General features: G+C 35.8%; 1 protein-coding gene and 1 long non-coding RNA gene across 4 annotated transcripts; both read right to left on the reverse strand.

Moving 5' to 3' along the window:
• Positions 1-2,253: 2,253 nt before the first annotated feature.
• LOC110904691 lies at positions 2,254-13,419 on the reverse strand. 3 transcript variants are annotated; one of them, XR_002572712.2, is made up of 6 exons: positions 13,139-13,419; positions 11,807-13,017; positions 11,631-11,701; positions 11,308-11,408; positions 10,420-11,155; positions 2,254-2,509 (listed from the first exon to the last, which is right to left on the reverse strand). It is a non-coding gene; the product is annotated as an uncharacterized LOC110904691 (long non-coding RNA). The 3 variants fall into 3 exon arrangements; XR_004879317.1 differs by lacking the exon at positions 2,254-2,509 and having other exon boundaries at positions 10,834-11,155; positions 11,542-11,701; positions 13,139-13,414; XR_004879318.1 differs by lacking the exon at positions 2,254-2,509 and having other exon boundaries at positions 10,834-11,155; positions 11,511-11,701; positions 13,139-13,414.
• Positions 13,420-15,544: 2,125 nt separating this feature from the next.
• LOC110904690 (aspartic proteinase PCS1) lies at positions 15,545-17,117 on the reverse strand. The gene has a single exon (XM_022150533.2). The coding sequence runs from the start codon at positions 17,023-17,025 to the stop codon at positions 15,733-15,735; it is 1,293 nt and encodes a 430-aa protein (XP_022006225.1). The 5' UTR covers positions 17,026-17,117; the 3' UTR covers positions 15,545-15,732.
• Positions 17,118-18,273: the final 1,156 nt, after the last annotated feature.

The following is an 18,273-nucleotide window of genomic DNA, read 5'->3' on the forward strand; positions in this document are numbered from 1 at the left end:
GTATTCTAGAACTTTAAAGGAAAAGATATTTGAGAAAGCCCTCGTTCAGTGACATGCAACAAATATTGGAACATCACGCAGATTATCATGAGCTACCCGGGATGCTAGGTAGTTTAGATTGTATGAAATGGCCTAAACTTTGTCCTACCGCATGGCAAGGCGCTCACACGAGTGGATTTCACGGGATGCCAGCCATCATGCTTGAGGCGATTGCGTCCCAAGATCTTTGGATATGGCATGCGTTCTTCGGTATGCCAGGTTCACATAATGATATTACCATCATAAACCACTCGCCCATTTTCAATGATCGGGTAAATGGTATAGAACCCAAAGGAACTTTCTTTGTAAATGGGGTTGAGTACGTGTATGGGTACTACCTAGTTGATGGGATTTACCCAGAGTGGGGGGTTTTCGTAAAATCGTTCACAAAACACGGTACCATAGATCCAAAGAGATTAAAGTTTAATAGGGTCCAAATGGATGCACGTAAAGACGTCGAGCGAGCATTCGGTGTTTTGAAGAAAAGGTGGCGAATATTGGCAATGCCTTGTCGACTATGGGACAAGGATCAGATTGGAAACGTGATGTACGCATGTATCATTCTTCACAACATGATTTTGGAGGATGAAGGTAGAGCGGTCGTTACCTACTATGATGACGATGACCCCCAACCAGGTAACGTAACAAACGAAGACAAAGCGGCAAATGAATTTTTGATCAAGTCAAGGGATATACATCACAACCTTCGATCTGATTTGGTGGATCATGTTTCAACGATTCCTGGGTTCGAAACCGACAAAGACGACGAAGAATGATTGTATTTTCTTTTGATAATTATTATGTATGTTTATGTAGTTTTTAATGGTTATAAATATATATTAAAAAAAACGTTGATGTGGCTTGGCCACGCCAGCCCAGCCACGCCGTACCCAAGCCCCACCATACCCCCTACAACTTGGGTTTGGGTTTGTTGATCTTCAAGTTCCACGTGTCAAGTCATGCCCCCAACCCAAGCCCCACCATACCCCACGGTCTAAGCTATAGGTGGGCAGGCACCCCTTAAAAAAATAATTTTTAGTGTTATTTTTTGCTGGAAATTCCGACCGCACCCCTTAGAAATTTTCACTCGCAGTCCTTGAAAATTTTCAACCACCTCACTTACAAAAAAATATTATGAATTTATAAAAAAGTTAAACACTGATTATTATTTAATATATAAGTATATAACACAATTTATATAATTATTCTTTAACCACTTATTCACTTAGGGGTTGTTTGTTTACCTCTTAATAAGGCTCTTAATGGTTCAGACCTCTTACCGATTCAGCACTTAATGGTTCAGACTGTTTGTTTCGTAAGTAGATGTCTGAATGGTTCAGGCATCTGCCTCTGAATGGTTAAGTATTATACAGAGTCTGAATAGTTAAGACCTCTAATCTGAATTGGTCAGACATTTGCCTCTGAAGGGTTAAGCGTTATACTGGCTCTTAATGGTTCAGACCTCTTACTGGTTTAGCACTTAATGGTTCAGACCTCTTACTGGTTCAGTACTTAACCATTCAGATGTTGTCAAACAACCCCTTAATTACTTAACCCAATCTACAATCTATTTTTATTAACCGAAGCTCAAACCCAACCCAAAGAAATTTGAACTAAATAAAGTACCCCAAACCTATCCTCCCCTTTCAATTCCAAATCTCGCCCCAAAAAAAACTCCCAATGACTTGACGCCACTGCTCACGATCGGACGGCTTTTTTGCCAGAAAAACCAAAATTCCGGCACGACCGACCCATATTAACAAAATTTCAATATAGAGCTAGTATGGTTTCTTTATTGATTTTGTTTTTTGTTGTTTTATGTGATGATTAGGAGAAAATATAGATGTATAAGAGTTTGATCTTTCTATGTTTTTTTATGTTTTTTTTAGTTGTTCTAGACTTGTAGTTAAATAATTTGGTTGTTTTATTTATAGCTTTGTTTGTTTAAATGATTAATTACAAGTAATCAACATTTAATGTTAGAGCTTGAATGTTTGAAAATTATGGACTATAGTTAACATGATTGTTTATTTTTTTAAGTGTTGAGTGTTGTTTTGTAGGATCGGATTGTGACCTAAACGAGTCGTTTGGAAGAGCTCAAATCCGTTTCAGAGGCGGAAACTAAGAAACAGATGTATAAACAGCTTGATTCACACTTTAATCCTCTTGTATATTGATTTTACAATGTTTACAGTCAAAGGAAAAATCGGCAGCACCTCGGTATCACTCTGCAAATTCTGTTACAAATGAAATGACAATCACCCTATTTATACTAAACATGCTTTCGCTTGAATATGACAGAAAGAGTTCAAGCGAAACCTCATATTTGACTTTCAAGCGAAACCTATCTAAAACCCATTCAAGCGAAAGTCACTTCAAACAGAACCATCTCATTGGACCTTTCAAACGGTCAAGTCTACAAACGGTCACCATTCAATTTCCTATTTCATGACATCACTTGTGATGTCACCTATGTGATGTCACTTGTGATGTCATGCTTGTTCAGACCTGCAACGAACCCGAGACTCGACTTAAGACGAAGACGACAGATGAATGCACCAACAGACTCCCCCTCAGATGTTGACGAGTCTTAAGTGTCGAGTCTTCAACGTCTTCAGCCTTTATCAGTATGAACGCTCTCTGAAATATTTCACAGTGTAAGCATCCTCAAATCTTTCTCTTCTCTTTTCATCATCAACAGACTCCCCACGAACAATCTCTACTTAGATGTCTTCAGACTCCCCCTTTCAATATGCTGGGATCGCAGTCTGGCATGTTGAAATCACAAAGTCTTCAGGTATCGAAACCTGGTTCTCTATCACTTAGAAACTTGCACATCCTCTACCTCACAATAAATTTTCTGATGATAACTTGTAAAAATCTAATGAATCACTTGCAGAAATTATACAATCAAAGATAATGTTACAATGTTAATCTTTGATGAACCACTTGAAGATATATCATTTTTTCAAAATAACACACTCTCCCAAACCATCTGTTCATCATGTTTAGCACTCGGAATTTTGAAGATTAGCTCTCCAACACCAGTTGTCGAAAATCTTTTTGAATTTTTCAAAAATTTATGCTAAAACACACTGAAAATCTTTTTGGATTTTTCAATGTAAAGAAATGAAATGCAGTAAAGAAATATTTACAAACATTATTTTTGTGAGTTTGTGTAAGAGGATCATATCAGCTTATGAGACAAATCACCAACACCGTTAAGCTTGATTTCATTTTAAGTTCTAAACAATTTACCTAGATTGTCACTATACTGGTCCACTTAAATTTTCACACAACGTTCAACTGATCCGAGATACGATATTAATGTCTTAGAAATTAAAACTTATCCGTTTGTCCCACTACTTGAATATACTCCCGTATCCAGATCCCAATATTCAGTCTTACAGGTGAATATACCACAGATGATATCTGTAAAGGGTTAGGTGCGAAACCGTGAGAGCTCAGGTCAGAACTTCTGTTCAGCAGAGAGATGACGGCTCGACTTTTGGTGGGTCCCCTTTAGAGGATCTTTTTTACAACAGCAATGACTATCAATTTTATTGTTTCATCGATTTGCTGAGGGTGGCGCTTTTTCAAGCATTTGCAGAAAGTATTATCCGGGGACTAGGTCAGTACTTCCATACAGCAGAAGTCCCGGGATAATACCCCAGATATCACTGAGCATAAAGACCTAGTATCTCAGAATAAGGGATCTTTCAAACAAGATTTCAGGGGTTACCTATATATCCAAGAAGTTGTTACCCAAAGAATAAGCAAGTTTTGAATTTTTAAGGTTTATATCTCTTCACAATTTACTAAATGTGTAAAAATCTACTGACACATCCACAGTAAGATTGTTTATCACTTTTAAACTTTCCAATTCTTTAGCATGTTGTGATAGTCCACTGATGTACTATCATTTCCTCTTTTTCACAACAAACTCATTTTTGGATTTTATCATGTTTTTGTCTTTTTCAAATTTTCTAATGTTTTTGGATTTTCTGAAAATTTTCTACTCCCCCTAAAATGCAAACACATTAACGAAAATTGAAAACAAAACAGAAACATGACAACCAATATCAAATCGCATCAATTCGCCATTCACTTTGGCATAAACAATCAGAACTCCCCCTATCAACAAACTATTTTCTCATTTAGATTTCAAAACACTTAAGTTTGTTTTAATCAAAATGATTTTTCCGGAAAATAAGTTTGGTTGATTTTACCACTTGTAGGTATATCAATACTAAGTTCGGGGATGTGGTTCATCATCTTGTCTCTCAATCACTTGTAGGAAAATGCAAGCACAAATTAATGTCCTTGATTTACCATATGCACAAGTTATGCACAATCAAATCCTCTAACCACTTGTAAACAAACATAAACAAACCTTTTTTACCGTTTGCATGATTGACATTACCGTAGTAAATTCCTCAAGAAAGATGCCGATACCTGCTCCTCGCTTACCTACCTGGGAGCTCCGGCATAGTCCTTTATTCTGTAAAAATTTCAACACATTTTCAATCTAGGTTGAAGGACTATTTCACAAACACACATTTACACGAAAGATGCCGATTCCTGATCCACGATATAAACTTGGGATCTCCGGCAAGTCCAGTGTTTTACTCAAACATAATGTCCACCCAAGCCTCACCAGCCTTGGGTGACTTTGGAACACATCTGTCCCACCAAGATTTTGATTTATAAAACTCTTTAGCACCCTTTACCTTCTTATCGACCATCTTCCCAAAAATGTGTTTGACTTTCCCGTTGAAAGCCTTCTTAACATCAAATTCTCCTTTATCAGCGAAGAATTGATTTGAGATCTCAACCTTTCCAACTTTCTTCATCAAATTTTCCTTTGACAGTGACGGAAAATTCTCATCGTTCACCACTGGAACGGAATTCACAATCTTTTTATCAACCAGTGACTCCTCTGATTTTATGGAATCAGATTCATTGTCAGAATTACTCTCATATTTAACAACCCATTTTTGTTTACTTAAATCACCTCTTCTTTTGTAAAACCTTTTTGAACTTTCTCCTTCCTCAGAAGTAGAATTTTCAAACTTTTTAACAATTTTTGCAGATTGTTCTTTCTTATCAACACAAGTTTTTCTCAAAACAGAGTTAGAAGAAACTCCCTGTTTTTGGTAGTTGGTCTTGGGGCAATTCCACGCTATGTGTCCAATTTCTTGGCATTTGAAACAGCTTCTTCTGTCAACTCTTTGAGCAGATTTTCTCACATTCTTCTTTACTTCAGCAAGAAACTCTTGATTCGATTGTTTCCTAAACGGTTTCTTCTGTTCATCCTCTGAACTTCCTCCTGAAACAAATTTTGTTTTTGGTTTATAAGTTTTCTGATTTTTATAATTTTCTGAAAAATTGAAACCAAGACCTTTCTTTTTGAGATTACCATTATGGTTTGGTTTCTTTCGATAACCTGAACCATAACCGTAACCCTTTTTCTTGTTCAATCTCTGTTGAACTCTTGAAGTGTACTTTTTAGGTTTTTCAGTAAGATTTACATCTTTTATTTCAGAAATATTAATTTCTGTTAATTTGAAAACCTGTTTGATCATTTCAGTTTTGACACTTCTTATTGGAAATTCCTCATCAGAATATAATTTGTCTGAATCATTCAATGTATATGCTACTTTGATTGATTCGTCATTCAAATTAGATTTTGATAACAGAAATTCTTTATTGTAAACCCTCTTAACCGGCGAACTCGGACTTTTCTTAGACGAACTCGAACTATCTGACTTAGACTCCAACTTTGACTCTTCATCCATATCCAACACCTGATCGACAACTCTCTTAACTAACTCAGACTCATGATCAGTGTCAGACACTGTGAATGTGACATCAATATTGTCTGGTAATTCATCAGTGATTTCAGACTTTAATTTGATGTTTAGAGCCTTGTCTACTTGTTCCTCATTTGGTTTCCTGGGGGAATAACTCTCAAAGATAGGAGGCGGACATCTGTTATACTTGACACTTGGTTTCTTACCAGTATCCTCTTCTTTTTCTTTCTTCTTGAAAGCTTCAAGACCTGCGACAGTAGGATAAACATGATCAATCAAATAATCACAAGTAGTATAACTCAAAAGTAATCGGTTAATCCTTTCACTCTCAATTCTCTCAAGTTCCAACTCTTTCTTCAAATTAGCACAGTCTTCAATATAGTCATTGATGACACTTTGCTTTGTCATTAAAGTTCCACTCATCTTTTCATTTGCTTTCTCAAACTCTGAGTTTGCCTTTTTCAAACTATCAACTGTCCTGTTCAGCACATCATAAGATTCTTTCACGTACTTCACATCAGACAGTAAATCTTCCTTTACTTTTTTCTAATTCAGCAATCTTGGTATCTTTTTCTTCACAAACTTTACAAGATTCTGAACATTTCTTACAAGGTTTAGTGATCTCAACCACCTTTTCAACAATCTTTTCAACTTCAACAGTCTTTTCAACTTCAACGATTTTCTCGATCTCGACAATCTTTTCAACTTCAACGATTTTCTCGATCTCGACAATCTTTTCAACTTCGACAAGTTTTTCAATTTCAACAATCTTTTCGACCTCAACAATCTTATCAACAACTTTCTCTACTTCGACCACTTTTTCAACTTCAACTATTTTCTCTATCACTTTCTCGACTTCAACAATTTCTTCTCCTGCTTCTATCCTTTTATCAGCTTACATTTTTGCTGCTTCCAACTCTTTCCTCAATCTTGCCATCTTCTTCTGGTACAACATCTCCATTTTATCTGCAAAAAACAAATTAAAACTAGTTAGATCAATGCCTTTTCTAGCTTTGTTGAGATGTTCTTCCTCATCATCGGTATCCACATCACTTCCAAGATCAGGAAATATTGGGATTCTTTTCTCACTAGCCTCTTCACCTAGTATTCTAGCAACAAAGCCTGAATCAGGTGGAATGTATTTATCCCAACTAAAACCCTCTGCAACTTTTTCATCATCTTGATGAATCACTAAAGCTTTCTTCTTTCCATCGTCAGTAGCATGAGCATGTGAAATTTGAGGTTGTTGAGTAGTCTGATGGAAAATTGATTTCTGATAATAATTGTTTCTGTCTTGATTCCCGGTTGCTTCTTTACTTTTGCACTCTCGTTTAAAATGACCTTTTCCTTTGCAACGAAAACAGGTAACTTTTGATTTATCAAATCCCAACTGAGAGGTAGCCATTCCTCGAAATTCATCTCTACCAGTAATCTCTTGAAACTTTTCAGCTCTCATCCAAGCACTCGCTAAGCACCATTTGATATCCATTACTTCAAGTTCTTCAGCATCAATTTGGTCGTAATCTTCTTTGGTAAGCATCGGATTGCCAATCTTTCCACCGATCAAACTTTCATAAGATTCTAACATAGTAACCAGTGATGCCATGTGTTGCTTGACAACTTCCGGGGACAAATTCTGACCATTTTGAATGTTCAAAGTAACATTGCACTGAAGATGTGTTGAGTTTTGTCGTTGAGAATTTGATGAAGTGTTGTTTGGATCAAAACTTGGGAATGATGAAGAATATCCACCACTTTTATTCACATTACAACTGTTTGATCCAGATGAACTGTCAGCACTAAAACCAGTCTGAATCTTTGGACTAGGGCTAGGGATAGCCTCAAATTTGTTCCCTCTGTAGTACAGTCTGACATCTTGCTTGGCATTCGGATTCGTCATTATAGCAGTTTTTTGAATATCAAGCTCCTGTTCTTCAATTTTCTGAATAAACTGCGCCAAGTTCATACTCTAAGACTTTCTTGTGTGTTTTAAAATCATCAAATAAGTTCCCCACTTTTGTTGTGGTAGTGCTTCAGCTAGTTTAACGACCCACTCATCATCCTCTTTTTCAATATTGAATCTTTTCATTTCCAAAACTAGATGACAATATCTATCAATTGTCTGCTTTGTTGTTTCATAATCGAAAGCTGAAAACATATCAAACGATTTCTTCAATAACGCCTTTTTGTTTTTAATCATATCCACGCTTCCTTTGAATTTCTGAATCAATGCTTCCCAAATTGACTTAGCTGTATTATCATGTTGAAGCAAAACAAATATATCTTCTGTAATTGCTTGTTGAAGAATACTGATCATCATTTTCTCACTTGTAAATTTCAGTTTGTCACCCTCTGAATAGTCACAAATAGCTTTTTCTATCCCACGTTCATTCTTTGGTTTCTCATACTCTTTCAACAATGAACACCATGCATCAAATTTATAAGCTTGGACCCAATTCTCAAAACGATTTTTTCATCCCTGAAAATCCTCAATGTACATCAGCTTCGGTGGTTTTTGATGAGTTCCCGTCTCATTCTCATTATACAACGCTTCAGCAGCGGTTATAGGGGCAACGGGTGTCGCGCACGCATTGTAGAACTCTTCAGCCATGTTTCAAAACTCAGATGATGCTTCGGGAAAATACCTGCAAACAAACAAACAACCGATCAGTTATACGGAACGAATACGTAAAAGTGTGTGTTGATGAACACAATCTAAGACTCGTGTCGAAGATTTGCAGACTCGTTCCAATATTGTTGAAGTAAAGATTACTGAATGAATGAACTTGCTTGGATGAACTAAGAAATATGCACTTTGAATGAACACAACTCTATACTTCAATTGTTAACTGGGCCTCTCGAGTGATTTGGGTCGTGCACTATACTATGTCTGATAACAGATTGGATCGTGAAAATGAATCACATGGGCCGGATTAAGTCTGTCCAACAACTCTGATGGATAAACGTTTTGACCAAATCAAAGTAAACCAATGACTTCTTCCAACTTTGAACACACACAACCGACAACAAGCAATGAAACAAACAATTATTATTTTTTTTAACAAATGCACATGGGCCGATACTCTATAGTGGGCTACCAATAATAACACTAATGAAGCCCTATTGTTTTGACAATATATGGCCGACAACTCTGATGAAATACAAAATCTATTTGGCCGCCCAATTATCTAATCTTGTAACATATGCAAACTTTTTGGTTTTTCAAGTAATACTCTGATTGGGCCTTTTAAACTCAAGTGACCAACATAAAATAAATAATCAATTAACCTGATTGGACCAAATATTCATGTACAATGTTCATTATCATCGGGCCGCTAACAATACAATTTTAATTGTGAAAGTAACTGACTGGACCTTTTACACCCACTAGACCGACAAATTATTGGGCCGATGAATGACACAAACTGTTCAAACACTATACCGACAACTTTTAAATTTGCATTAATTCTGATTGGGCCGCTTGTCAATGTATATGGAAACTTGGGCCGATTAATATCACATTGCTCAATTAATTCACATGCAGCCGACAATATCAACTTTTCATAAAACTTATCAGAAAACTCGTGATATTCTCAATTCAACACATGCAGCCGACAACAATTCAACAATTCGAGAAATCTATTGGGCCGCTAAGATGTGATCACGTGAACTATGATTCCTTCAAAGTTGATGTAATATAAAATGTGAAATTCACATGTAATCACACATGTTTCTGATCACCTCGACTGACACAATACATGTGATTTCTTTTCCCAATATGCTGACAACTTGTAAAATGTTACACATAACTCGATATATGTTTTCAAGCGGAACCTGATCACAGGTCAATTTCAAGTGAAAGCCAGTGTTTCGCTTCAAACACCACCAAATTTCAAGCGAAAGCCAGATGATGTCAGCAAATGTCGAACGAATTTCAAGCGAAACCACCGAAAAAATCAAGTTTTAGATCGATTTTAATGATGAAACTTTCCAGGATTCGTTAAAACATGATTGCGCATAATATGTGTGTATTTGAGCCGATTTTAACCGTGAAAAAATTTAATTTTTGAAAAAGAATGGTGTAGAAACATAATTTGTGATGAAAACAGGCTGTTTTGGCAAGATCTCTTCCTCCTGTGCTCTGATACCAATTGTAGGATCGGATTGTGACCTAAACGAGTCATTTGGAAGAGCTCAAATCCGTTTCAGAGGCGGAAACTAAGAAACAGATGTATAAACAGCTTGATTCACACTTTAATCCTCTTGTATATTGATTTTACAATGTTTACAGTCAAAGGAAAAATCGGCAGCACCTCGGTATCACTCTGCAAATTCTGTTACAAATGAAATGACAATCACCCTATTTATACTAAACATGCTTTCGCTTGAATATGACAGAAAGAGTTCAAGTGAAACCTCACATTTGACTTTCAAGCGAAACCTATCTAAAACCCATTCAAGCGAAAGTCACTTCAAACGGAACCATCTCATTGGACCTTTGAAACGGTCAAGTCTACAAACGGTCACCATTCAATTTCCTATTTCATGACATCACTTGTGATGTCACCTGGTGATGTCACTTGTGATGTCACCTATGTGATGTCACTTGTGATGTCATGCTTGTTCAGATCTGCAACGAACCCGAGACTCGACATAAGACGAAGACGACAGATGAATGCACCAACATGTTTTATGAACTTATGGAATGATTTATATGTAAAAGGAACCACGAGTAAGAATGTAATGAACCTATGGAGTGTTTAGTATCTTTAGATGATGTTTTAAATAGATTTCAAAAAATGAAAACTTGTAGTGCACAATTTTAAATACGTTTATAATGACGTTTGACGTGTTTTTTATGATTATATAAATTTTATTTTGATGTTCTTTTGTCTTACATGACCCGACCCGATCCGACCCGCTATGAACCGATTTTTTTTAAATAGCTAGGGGCTTAAAATCTTTATAAATACTCCGCACCGCCAGGAAAAAAATTTCTAGATCCGCCTCTGAATATAATCTTTTACAATAAGATTAACAATGCAACCCTTCTAATAAAAGTTGCAATTTTCAATAAAATTGGTAACCTTGTAAGAAAAAGGTTGCAAATTCAAGTAATTTTGCAACCTTTTATGAAAATGGTTGCATTAGATCTTCTAATGCAACCTTTATGTCCAATGAAGTTGCATTAGGGTCAAATGCAACTCTTTTGAAAAAGGTTGCTTCTAAAAGGTTGCATTAGGCTTATTTTCTAGTAGTGAATGTTGAAACAGGATCAGAAGATCTGTGATATGCTAGTTGATCTGCAAAACAAAAGAAAAAAATGAAATTGCATGGAAGAAGGCGAGTGTCTTAGAAATCTTAGAAAGTGTTCAATATAGCGTGTAATGTTTTAATATTTTTCAAAATCTAAGTTTTGTAATACTATTTAATATCGAATGAACAAAATTCGGACCTTGTTTTTTGGAGAGTTATAATCATTATCAGTGATCAATCATCTTCCCACACAACAGAAATTGTGAACCCGACTGGTTGGACTCCTTGCTTACAAACTCCCTACAGCATAACCCAGTAAATATAGTAGCATATGTACAATAAATAATTTAATTCTCATAAGAACCAACTGCACACATGTCAATAAACATAAAAATGATTTACCATTTTAGCAACAATAAGAGCGTAACTTAACTGTTGTTGTGGTTGATAACACAATGAAAGTACATTACCAACAGCAACAACCTACTTCGAGAAAAAAATATAGCTAAGACAAAAATTTACTCTGCGTCATGTTTAGTTCCAAGTTCTCGATCAAAACTAATGTCAAGCTCTACTAATTTCTTTAATCACCTCTACAAATCAGAAAACAAACAGCTTAAACTCAATTCTAGAACTTTGAATTACAAATTTACATAACAATAATAACAAAATAAACAAAAATGGCAGTTATGTCATACCAAAAGTCCATCACAACAACTCCAGCATTGACGACCGAACGAACAACGAAACTGTAACTCAGTACCTTGATTCATAATTAACAACCTATATTAGCTTGATTTAACAAAAAATCTAACCTAAAAACGACCATAAGATTTGACTAACTGTAATTAACACTTATAACAGCAAGCTCTACCTTCGAATCAATCCTTTGAAACCTAACCTTATCGAAAATAGATCAAACTTAACAACTACACAATTCATCACATAAAATCGTTAAAAACGCTATTAATCGGATCTAGAAAACAATCGTTAAAAATCAGGTCATATTCGATAACTATATGTGTATAAACAGATTGACAATAAAAAACATAGAATACCTCAATTAAATTGTCAGATAGTAGCATGTTCAGCAGATTGTTGTTACAAACATGTCTTTTTAAATAACAAATTATAGCAAGTTCTGGATGTTAAAGATCTGCAAGAGTGACCGGCCATATTTTTTTTCCAAACATTAACTCTTCCTTTTCTTTTGACTTTGACAAAAAACAGTTTTTACTCGATTAAAAACACCCATACCAAGAATACGCTAAAGGTTCATATGGTTTCGTTAGATAACAAATCATCAAATTCATTATATTTTGATTCTCTAATATATTCACTCATGATTATAATATGAACTTAATATAATAAACCGTTGATCAAACATTCCAAACATTTATTAAACTCATTGTCATCAAAATCATATAAAATAACATATTGTAGGTTCATCAAGCATATAGTTTACTAAACTCAATATAATAATTCATTAATTAAAAGCATATAACAGGTTCATTTATTATATGTGTAAACTAAATCATATAAAATATCAAAATAATAAAGTAAGACCATTCATCAAAAACAATATGCAGACATTTAAATCATTATCCTATTAAGCATTCCAAAGATTTATCGAACTCATTGTCAACATATTTTTAACAAAACTAACCCTTAACTCAGTTATGAATTATATTATTGCGCTCAAGTTAATAACCTAACAAACCAAAAAACAAAATCATAGGAATTGAAAATTTCAAGCATGTGAAAAAAATTGGCCATAACATGAATGCTCCTTCAGGTTCCGCGGTCTGATTTAAGGTTCGTGAAGAGAAGGATTGCAGACAGAGTGATGATGGAAAGCTACACCTTCGTGTTTCACCTTCATAGTGCATACAACCCTTGTAACCATAAACTTCAAAAAAAAAAATCAATCAATTGATCAATCGAATGATTCCCCAAAAGGCATAAACATAATGAAATCCCGTGGATCTAGAAGATAGGAAACTGTAATTCGATCAGAAAATAATGCATACCTGTGCCACCACCGAGAGCGTCGCTGACGGAGATTAGTCGGAGTTCACCCATGGAGTTTAGGGCTTTTTGTTATTATGAAAAGTGGAAGGGGAAAGGAGGGAGAGCAGCTAGGAGAAGAGCAATACTCTGCTAGGAGATATTAGTCGAAGTTCACCTATGGAGTTTAGGGTTTATGGTTATTAAAAGAAAGATGAGTAGAGTGAAGTGAATTCAAAATTTGAATTTAAGAAAAATGAAAGAAGGGGGGATAATGGTGTCTTGAGATGGGTAAAGTGAATACAAAAATAATATAAGAAACACATTATTTAATAGCCGATATGGTTGTTACGTCAGTATTATTATTGTGATGTTATGCTCATTTCTCTTTTAATAAATAGTAAAGATAACCTCGTTTATCTTTTTAACTTCCTAAATATTCATAAAAATCCATGACCACGAAAAGTTTGTAGGTCATGTTCTTTAAAGTTGATGAGTGAAGTTAAAGTGAATTCTTAAAGGCTCATTCTATACGCACCCCCCCTCTTCCTGATTACATCCCCCTTTGTGAGAGGAAAACTGTCGGTCCCACGCAGGTCCCACCTGTAAGTATGTGAGAGGAGGGGGGTGAAAAAAGTAAATAGGGGGGGTTGTAGAAAGTAGCACCCTATTTAATGTATAAAGTGATTTTAAACTGTTAGGTGCCACCATTTTTATACTATAGTTATTATGGGTGCAAGTTAAGTAAGGTGAGAGGGGGCGACCGACTCATGAAATTTTTACTCAGTAGTGGAGAGTATGTAGTTTTTGTATATAAATTTTTGGGTATATACTTTTTCGACCCCCGGTTTTTTAGAAATTTTTAGGTCCGGTAACTCCCCCTCCCCCCCCCCCACACGGTCGGAAATCTCAAGTTTCGCCACTATTAGTTATATTATATTAAAGTTAACAGCTTAAAATCGCTTTATAAAAATGGTTATTTTTGAAATTAGGACTGTTGACGGCGTTGTTTACTTTTTTTCTATCAAAGTTTTGTCAGGTTTTAAACTCAAATAACTTTATATTTATATATATTCTTTTTAAGATTTTACTGTAAACAAGCTCATTATCTTTATCTTTGAGTCTGATATACGCCTCAAGTAGTGTAGTGATATGGTGTTTGCTTCCGTAAAAGTAGTGCATGTTCAAAAACCCTGCAAGTATAATTTTGGATGGTATTTAGACATAAAAAAATGACGTTCAAAATATATATTTGTGTACACATTTCAAAAAAGAACTTTTTTAAGTTGCTAACTTATCGTTCATTTTAACGATGCATCTAAATTATATTACAACGGTCTGTCTAAGTTATCCATCTACAATGATATTTAAACTAGTTAAAAAGTGCATCCAAAGTGTTTAGATTTGACTTATAAACGTCATGCGCAATTAGAATGATGCGTTCAAAATATCATAATGATTCTTATATACCCTCGTCTAAAATACAATAGTACACTTCCTATATGTAATTTTAATTTTTAATCAACCTAAAAGCTAAAACAAATACAACAAAAACAAATGTTAGATCTTATCTCGCTTTAAATCAGTCGGCATGGACACAGCATGGTCCCAGCGCTAAAAATAAATGAGTTTTAGTTTGTCATGATTTATAAGCTTTCCACTTGTCATATGATTATTGATATGGATTTTTGTTCTAACTTAAATTTTGGATAAGCTCAATCAACTGATATTCAATTTCATAAAACGCACGATTATTTTTCTTTAAACAGTAGATGCTATGATCATTATTTTAAGAGTAAATTCCCATTTTAGTTGCTGAGGTTTGATTTAAATTGTCATTTTAGTTTAAATAGTTTTTTTTTCTCTTCTGTGTCTCTGACTTTTCCATTTTCTTGTCATTTTGATCACATTGTCTAACTCAGTCTAAAAATCTGATTATAACCAGGGGTATTTTTGGCATAACTGTTGGGTAGTGATAACTAGGGGTAGTTTACAACATAATTTATAAACTTCATAATAATTTAATACAAAAAATACCTCTAATTATAACTTGGTTTTAGACTAAGTTAGGCAATGTGATCAAAATGACAAGAAAAAGGAAAAGTTAGAGACCCAGAGGAGAAAAAAAACCATTTTGACTAAAATGACAATTTAGACAAAAACTCAAGGACTAAAATGGCAATTTACTCTTATTTTAATTTAATACCAAAGGGGTAGTGACTACTGACTAGCGGTACCCGGTGATTTTCTCTAAGGCAGGTCGTCGATTAGAGTCTTGGTCATGACAAAATATCATGCATGAGCTAGAGGTTTTATCACAGTTCACCTTTCGGCCCTAGAATTGGTGACAGGCCAAGTTACTAGTGCTGTCTACGATCACGGCGTAAATTATTAATGTAAAATTTGTGATTTTCAAAATGATGATCTTGTTTTAAAAATCTACAAAGCAAAAGCAGCACTTCCATAAATTTACTCGTATGTTTATACAAAAAGTACAGTATAGTGCCTGAACCAGCACTCACTAGATTGTATATGGTAATTTAACACAGTGTATAAAAACTTGTACAGTTGTACGTTATAACCATATTTACCACACTCTGATCCACCACACGTCTCTTTACACTGATTTACTACAGTCGGCTCCACCAAACCCTACCCTGCGGTTCACGATATCAAATTCTACCCATTGATTTTGCTGATGAAAATTCCCTATAATATTACTAGGAACCCCTAATCTTTCCGACCGTCCGATCGCTAAGCAGCTGACCCCACGGCCCACATCATCTAGTACCCTGTCTTTACTTATCACTATTTCCACACCCTTACCAAATTCAAACACCATGTTCCCTATCAACCGTCCGATCATCATTGCATTTCCATTGAAGCACAAATCCAACGACCCACGATACACGTATCCTTTTCTTAATTTTGACCCCACAAGTCTTGTAATCTCTTGTTGAATCTTGTCATACGCCTCGTTTACTAAATAAGTATACTCGGTTCCCGAGTCAATCATTGTTTGACCAGACCCACCAGCGTCCGGTCGAAACGCTGACCGTGGTATGTCTAACCTTTTCGCACCAATTATGATCCCTTCCATGCCAACGGTATACGCGAAGGGGTCAAAATTGGGCGAACGTTGACTTTGCGGAAAAGTCAAAACGCTAACGTATTTAAAAGAGCTTGAGTAAGGATTCTGACCGAGGTAAAACGCCCCGGTCGGTTTAATTTTGGCATTGTTTTGACGTCTAGGGGTACAATATGAAAACTTAGATATTTTCGCTTGGGAAGCGAAGGACAACCGTCCAAGATTCATTCCTAAAATACCCTCAGCGTCCTTGGATGCAGTAGCGCATCCCAGGGCGACAGGAGGGGTACTTTGGTACCGAGAAAAGGTAATTTTTTCTCTGACTAAATTACCCTCAGCCAAAGTACCATCCGCGTAGAAATAAGAGTAGTGGCAAAGTCGATTTTGGTCACAAGTGGTGGGGAGGGTGAAATCAGGAACTCTTGGTTTGCAAATAGGATGGTTACAAGGGAGGATAGAGAAAGAAGAAGAAAGAGAAGGATCAAACGACGTCGTGGGGGTTTTGTTGTGACACTGGATCCATGACAATTGGCTGCCAGTGTCTAAAACCATCTGTTGGGCCTGCGGTGGGGTCCCGATCGGTAGCGAAACGATTAAAGCTTGCGAATACTTAAACGATAACCGATGATTAGAACCGGAAGAGGACGCCTGTTGAGAGAGCGAATTAGTACGTATTTTAGCCGCAGCGGATTGGTGAGAGAGCGGAAGATAAGTGAGAGTGAAGGGGAGAGAATTGTTTTGAGTGGAGGAAGAGACGGAGTTGAAAAATATGAATAACACGAAGAACACGAAGAAACAACGGGTGGAGGGTATAGTGGCCATGAGTGGTTGTGTTAGAAGTTTGAATGGGTTTGGGTGGGTATATATTTGAAACTGAAGGGGGGACAGGGGATGGAAAAGAACAAGACAAGGCCGAAAGAAGGAAGGAAAACGCGTTTTTTTTATTTGTTTTTCTGGAATATGGGTTGGGAGGGGAGAGATAGTTGGGTGGTTGGGCTTTGCTTGAAATTCAGTCATGCTATGTTTTTATTCTTTTATTTGATGCTAAAATCATTATTCCTTATAAATATTGTTTTTTCTTTTTATTTTATTAAAATGTGATTTTAATATTTGTATGTTTTCTTTTTTTTTTTTTATAAATTATACTTTGTTTACAATTAAATGACACATTTGTCATATATAAAACTTAAATCTTCAACCATTAGTGAAGTCTTAGATACACGTACCTAGATTTACATAGATACGGATAAAATTAGAGATGGTTGACTAGAGACATAACATGTCGTGACAAGCCAAACTCAACTTGTTTCGGGCTATATATATGAAGCTTGAATCTGTTTATGAGTAAGTTTTCAAGCCTAATTTTGTTTAAGTTTGTCTCTTTTAATGATTTTATAATTATTTAGTGAATTTGTATAAATATGTATGTAACAATATATATTATGTTTTAACAATCTTAACACGTTCAGTAGTAGTTCAAAAAGAATTGCTAAAACTAGGGTGCAAACGAGCCGAGCCCGAGCTCGATTAACTTATGAGAGCTCGGGCTCAAGCTCGGATCGTTTGCATTTTCTCAAGCTCGAGCTCGGCTTGTTTATTATCTATTAATCAGTATATTAAATAAAAATAATATAAATAATAGACTTTTTAAGCTCGCGAGCTCGATAAGTGAAGCTCGGGCTCGGGCTCGGGCTCGTTTACTAAATAAGCTTATTTTTAGGTTCGAGGTCGGCTTGTAAACAAGTTTAAATAAGCTCGGTCCGTTTACACTAAGGCTTGACGAGCCTAACGAGCTTCACATGCGAGGCTCGAGCTCGGACTCGATAAACAAACGAGCTTTGTTTTAGGCTCAAACTCGGCTCGGGCTCAGGGGCGTAGCTTAGTTGATACCCGGGGTCCCCCCCCCCCCAAATGTTTCGGTTAGAAGTATAAAATTTCTGATTTTTGTCCAAAAAAATTAAAATTATAAAGGATCGTCCCCCCAATTATTTTGTCTAAATATTTATATAATATATAAACTGGGTCCCATGACTCCCCCCCCCCCCCTCAAAACTTTTGGTCAAGCTCCGC

The sequence above is a fragment of the Helianthus annuus genome, chromosome 14 (genome assembly GCF_002127325.2).
Source record: "Helianthus annuus cultivar XRQ/B chromosome 14, HanXRQr2.0-SUNRISE, whole genome shotgun sequence".
Taxonomy (NCBI): domain Eukaryota; kingdom Viridiplantae; phylum Streptophyta; class Magnoliopsida; order Asterales; family Asteraceae; genus Helianthus; species Helianthus annuus.

Coding starts and splice junctions, on each gene's coding strand:
- LOC110904690 (XM_022150533.2), bottom strand. CDS start 17,025: ATGGCCACTATACCCTCCACCCGTTGTTTCTTCGTGTTCTTCGTGTTA.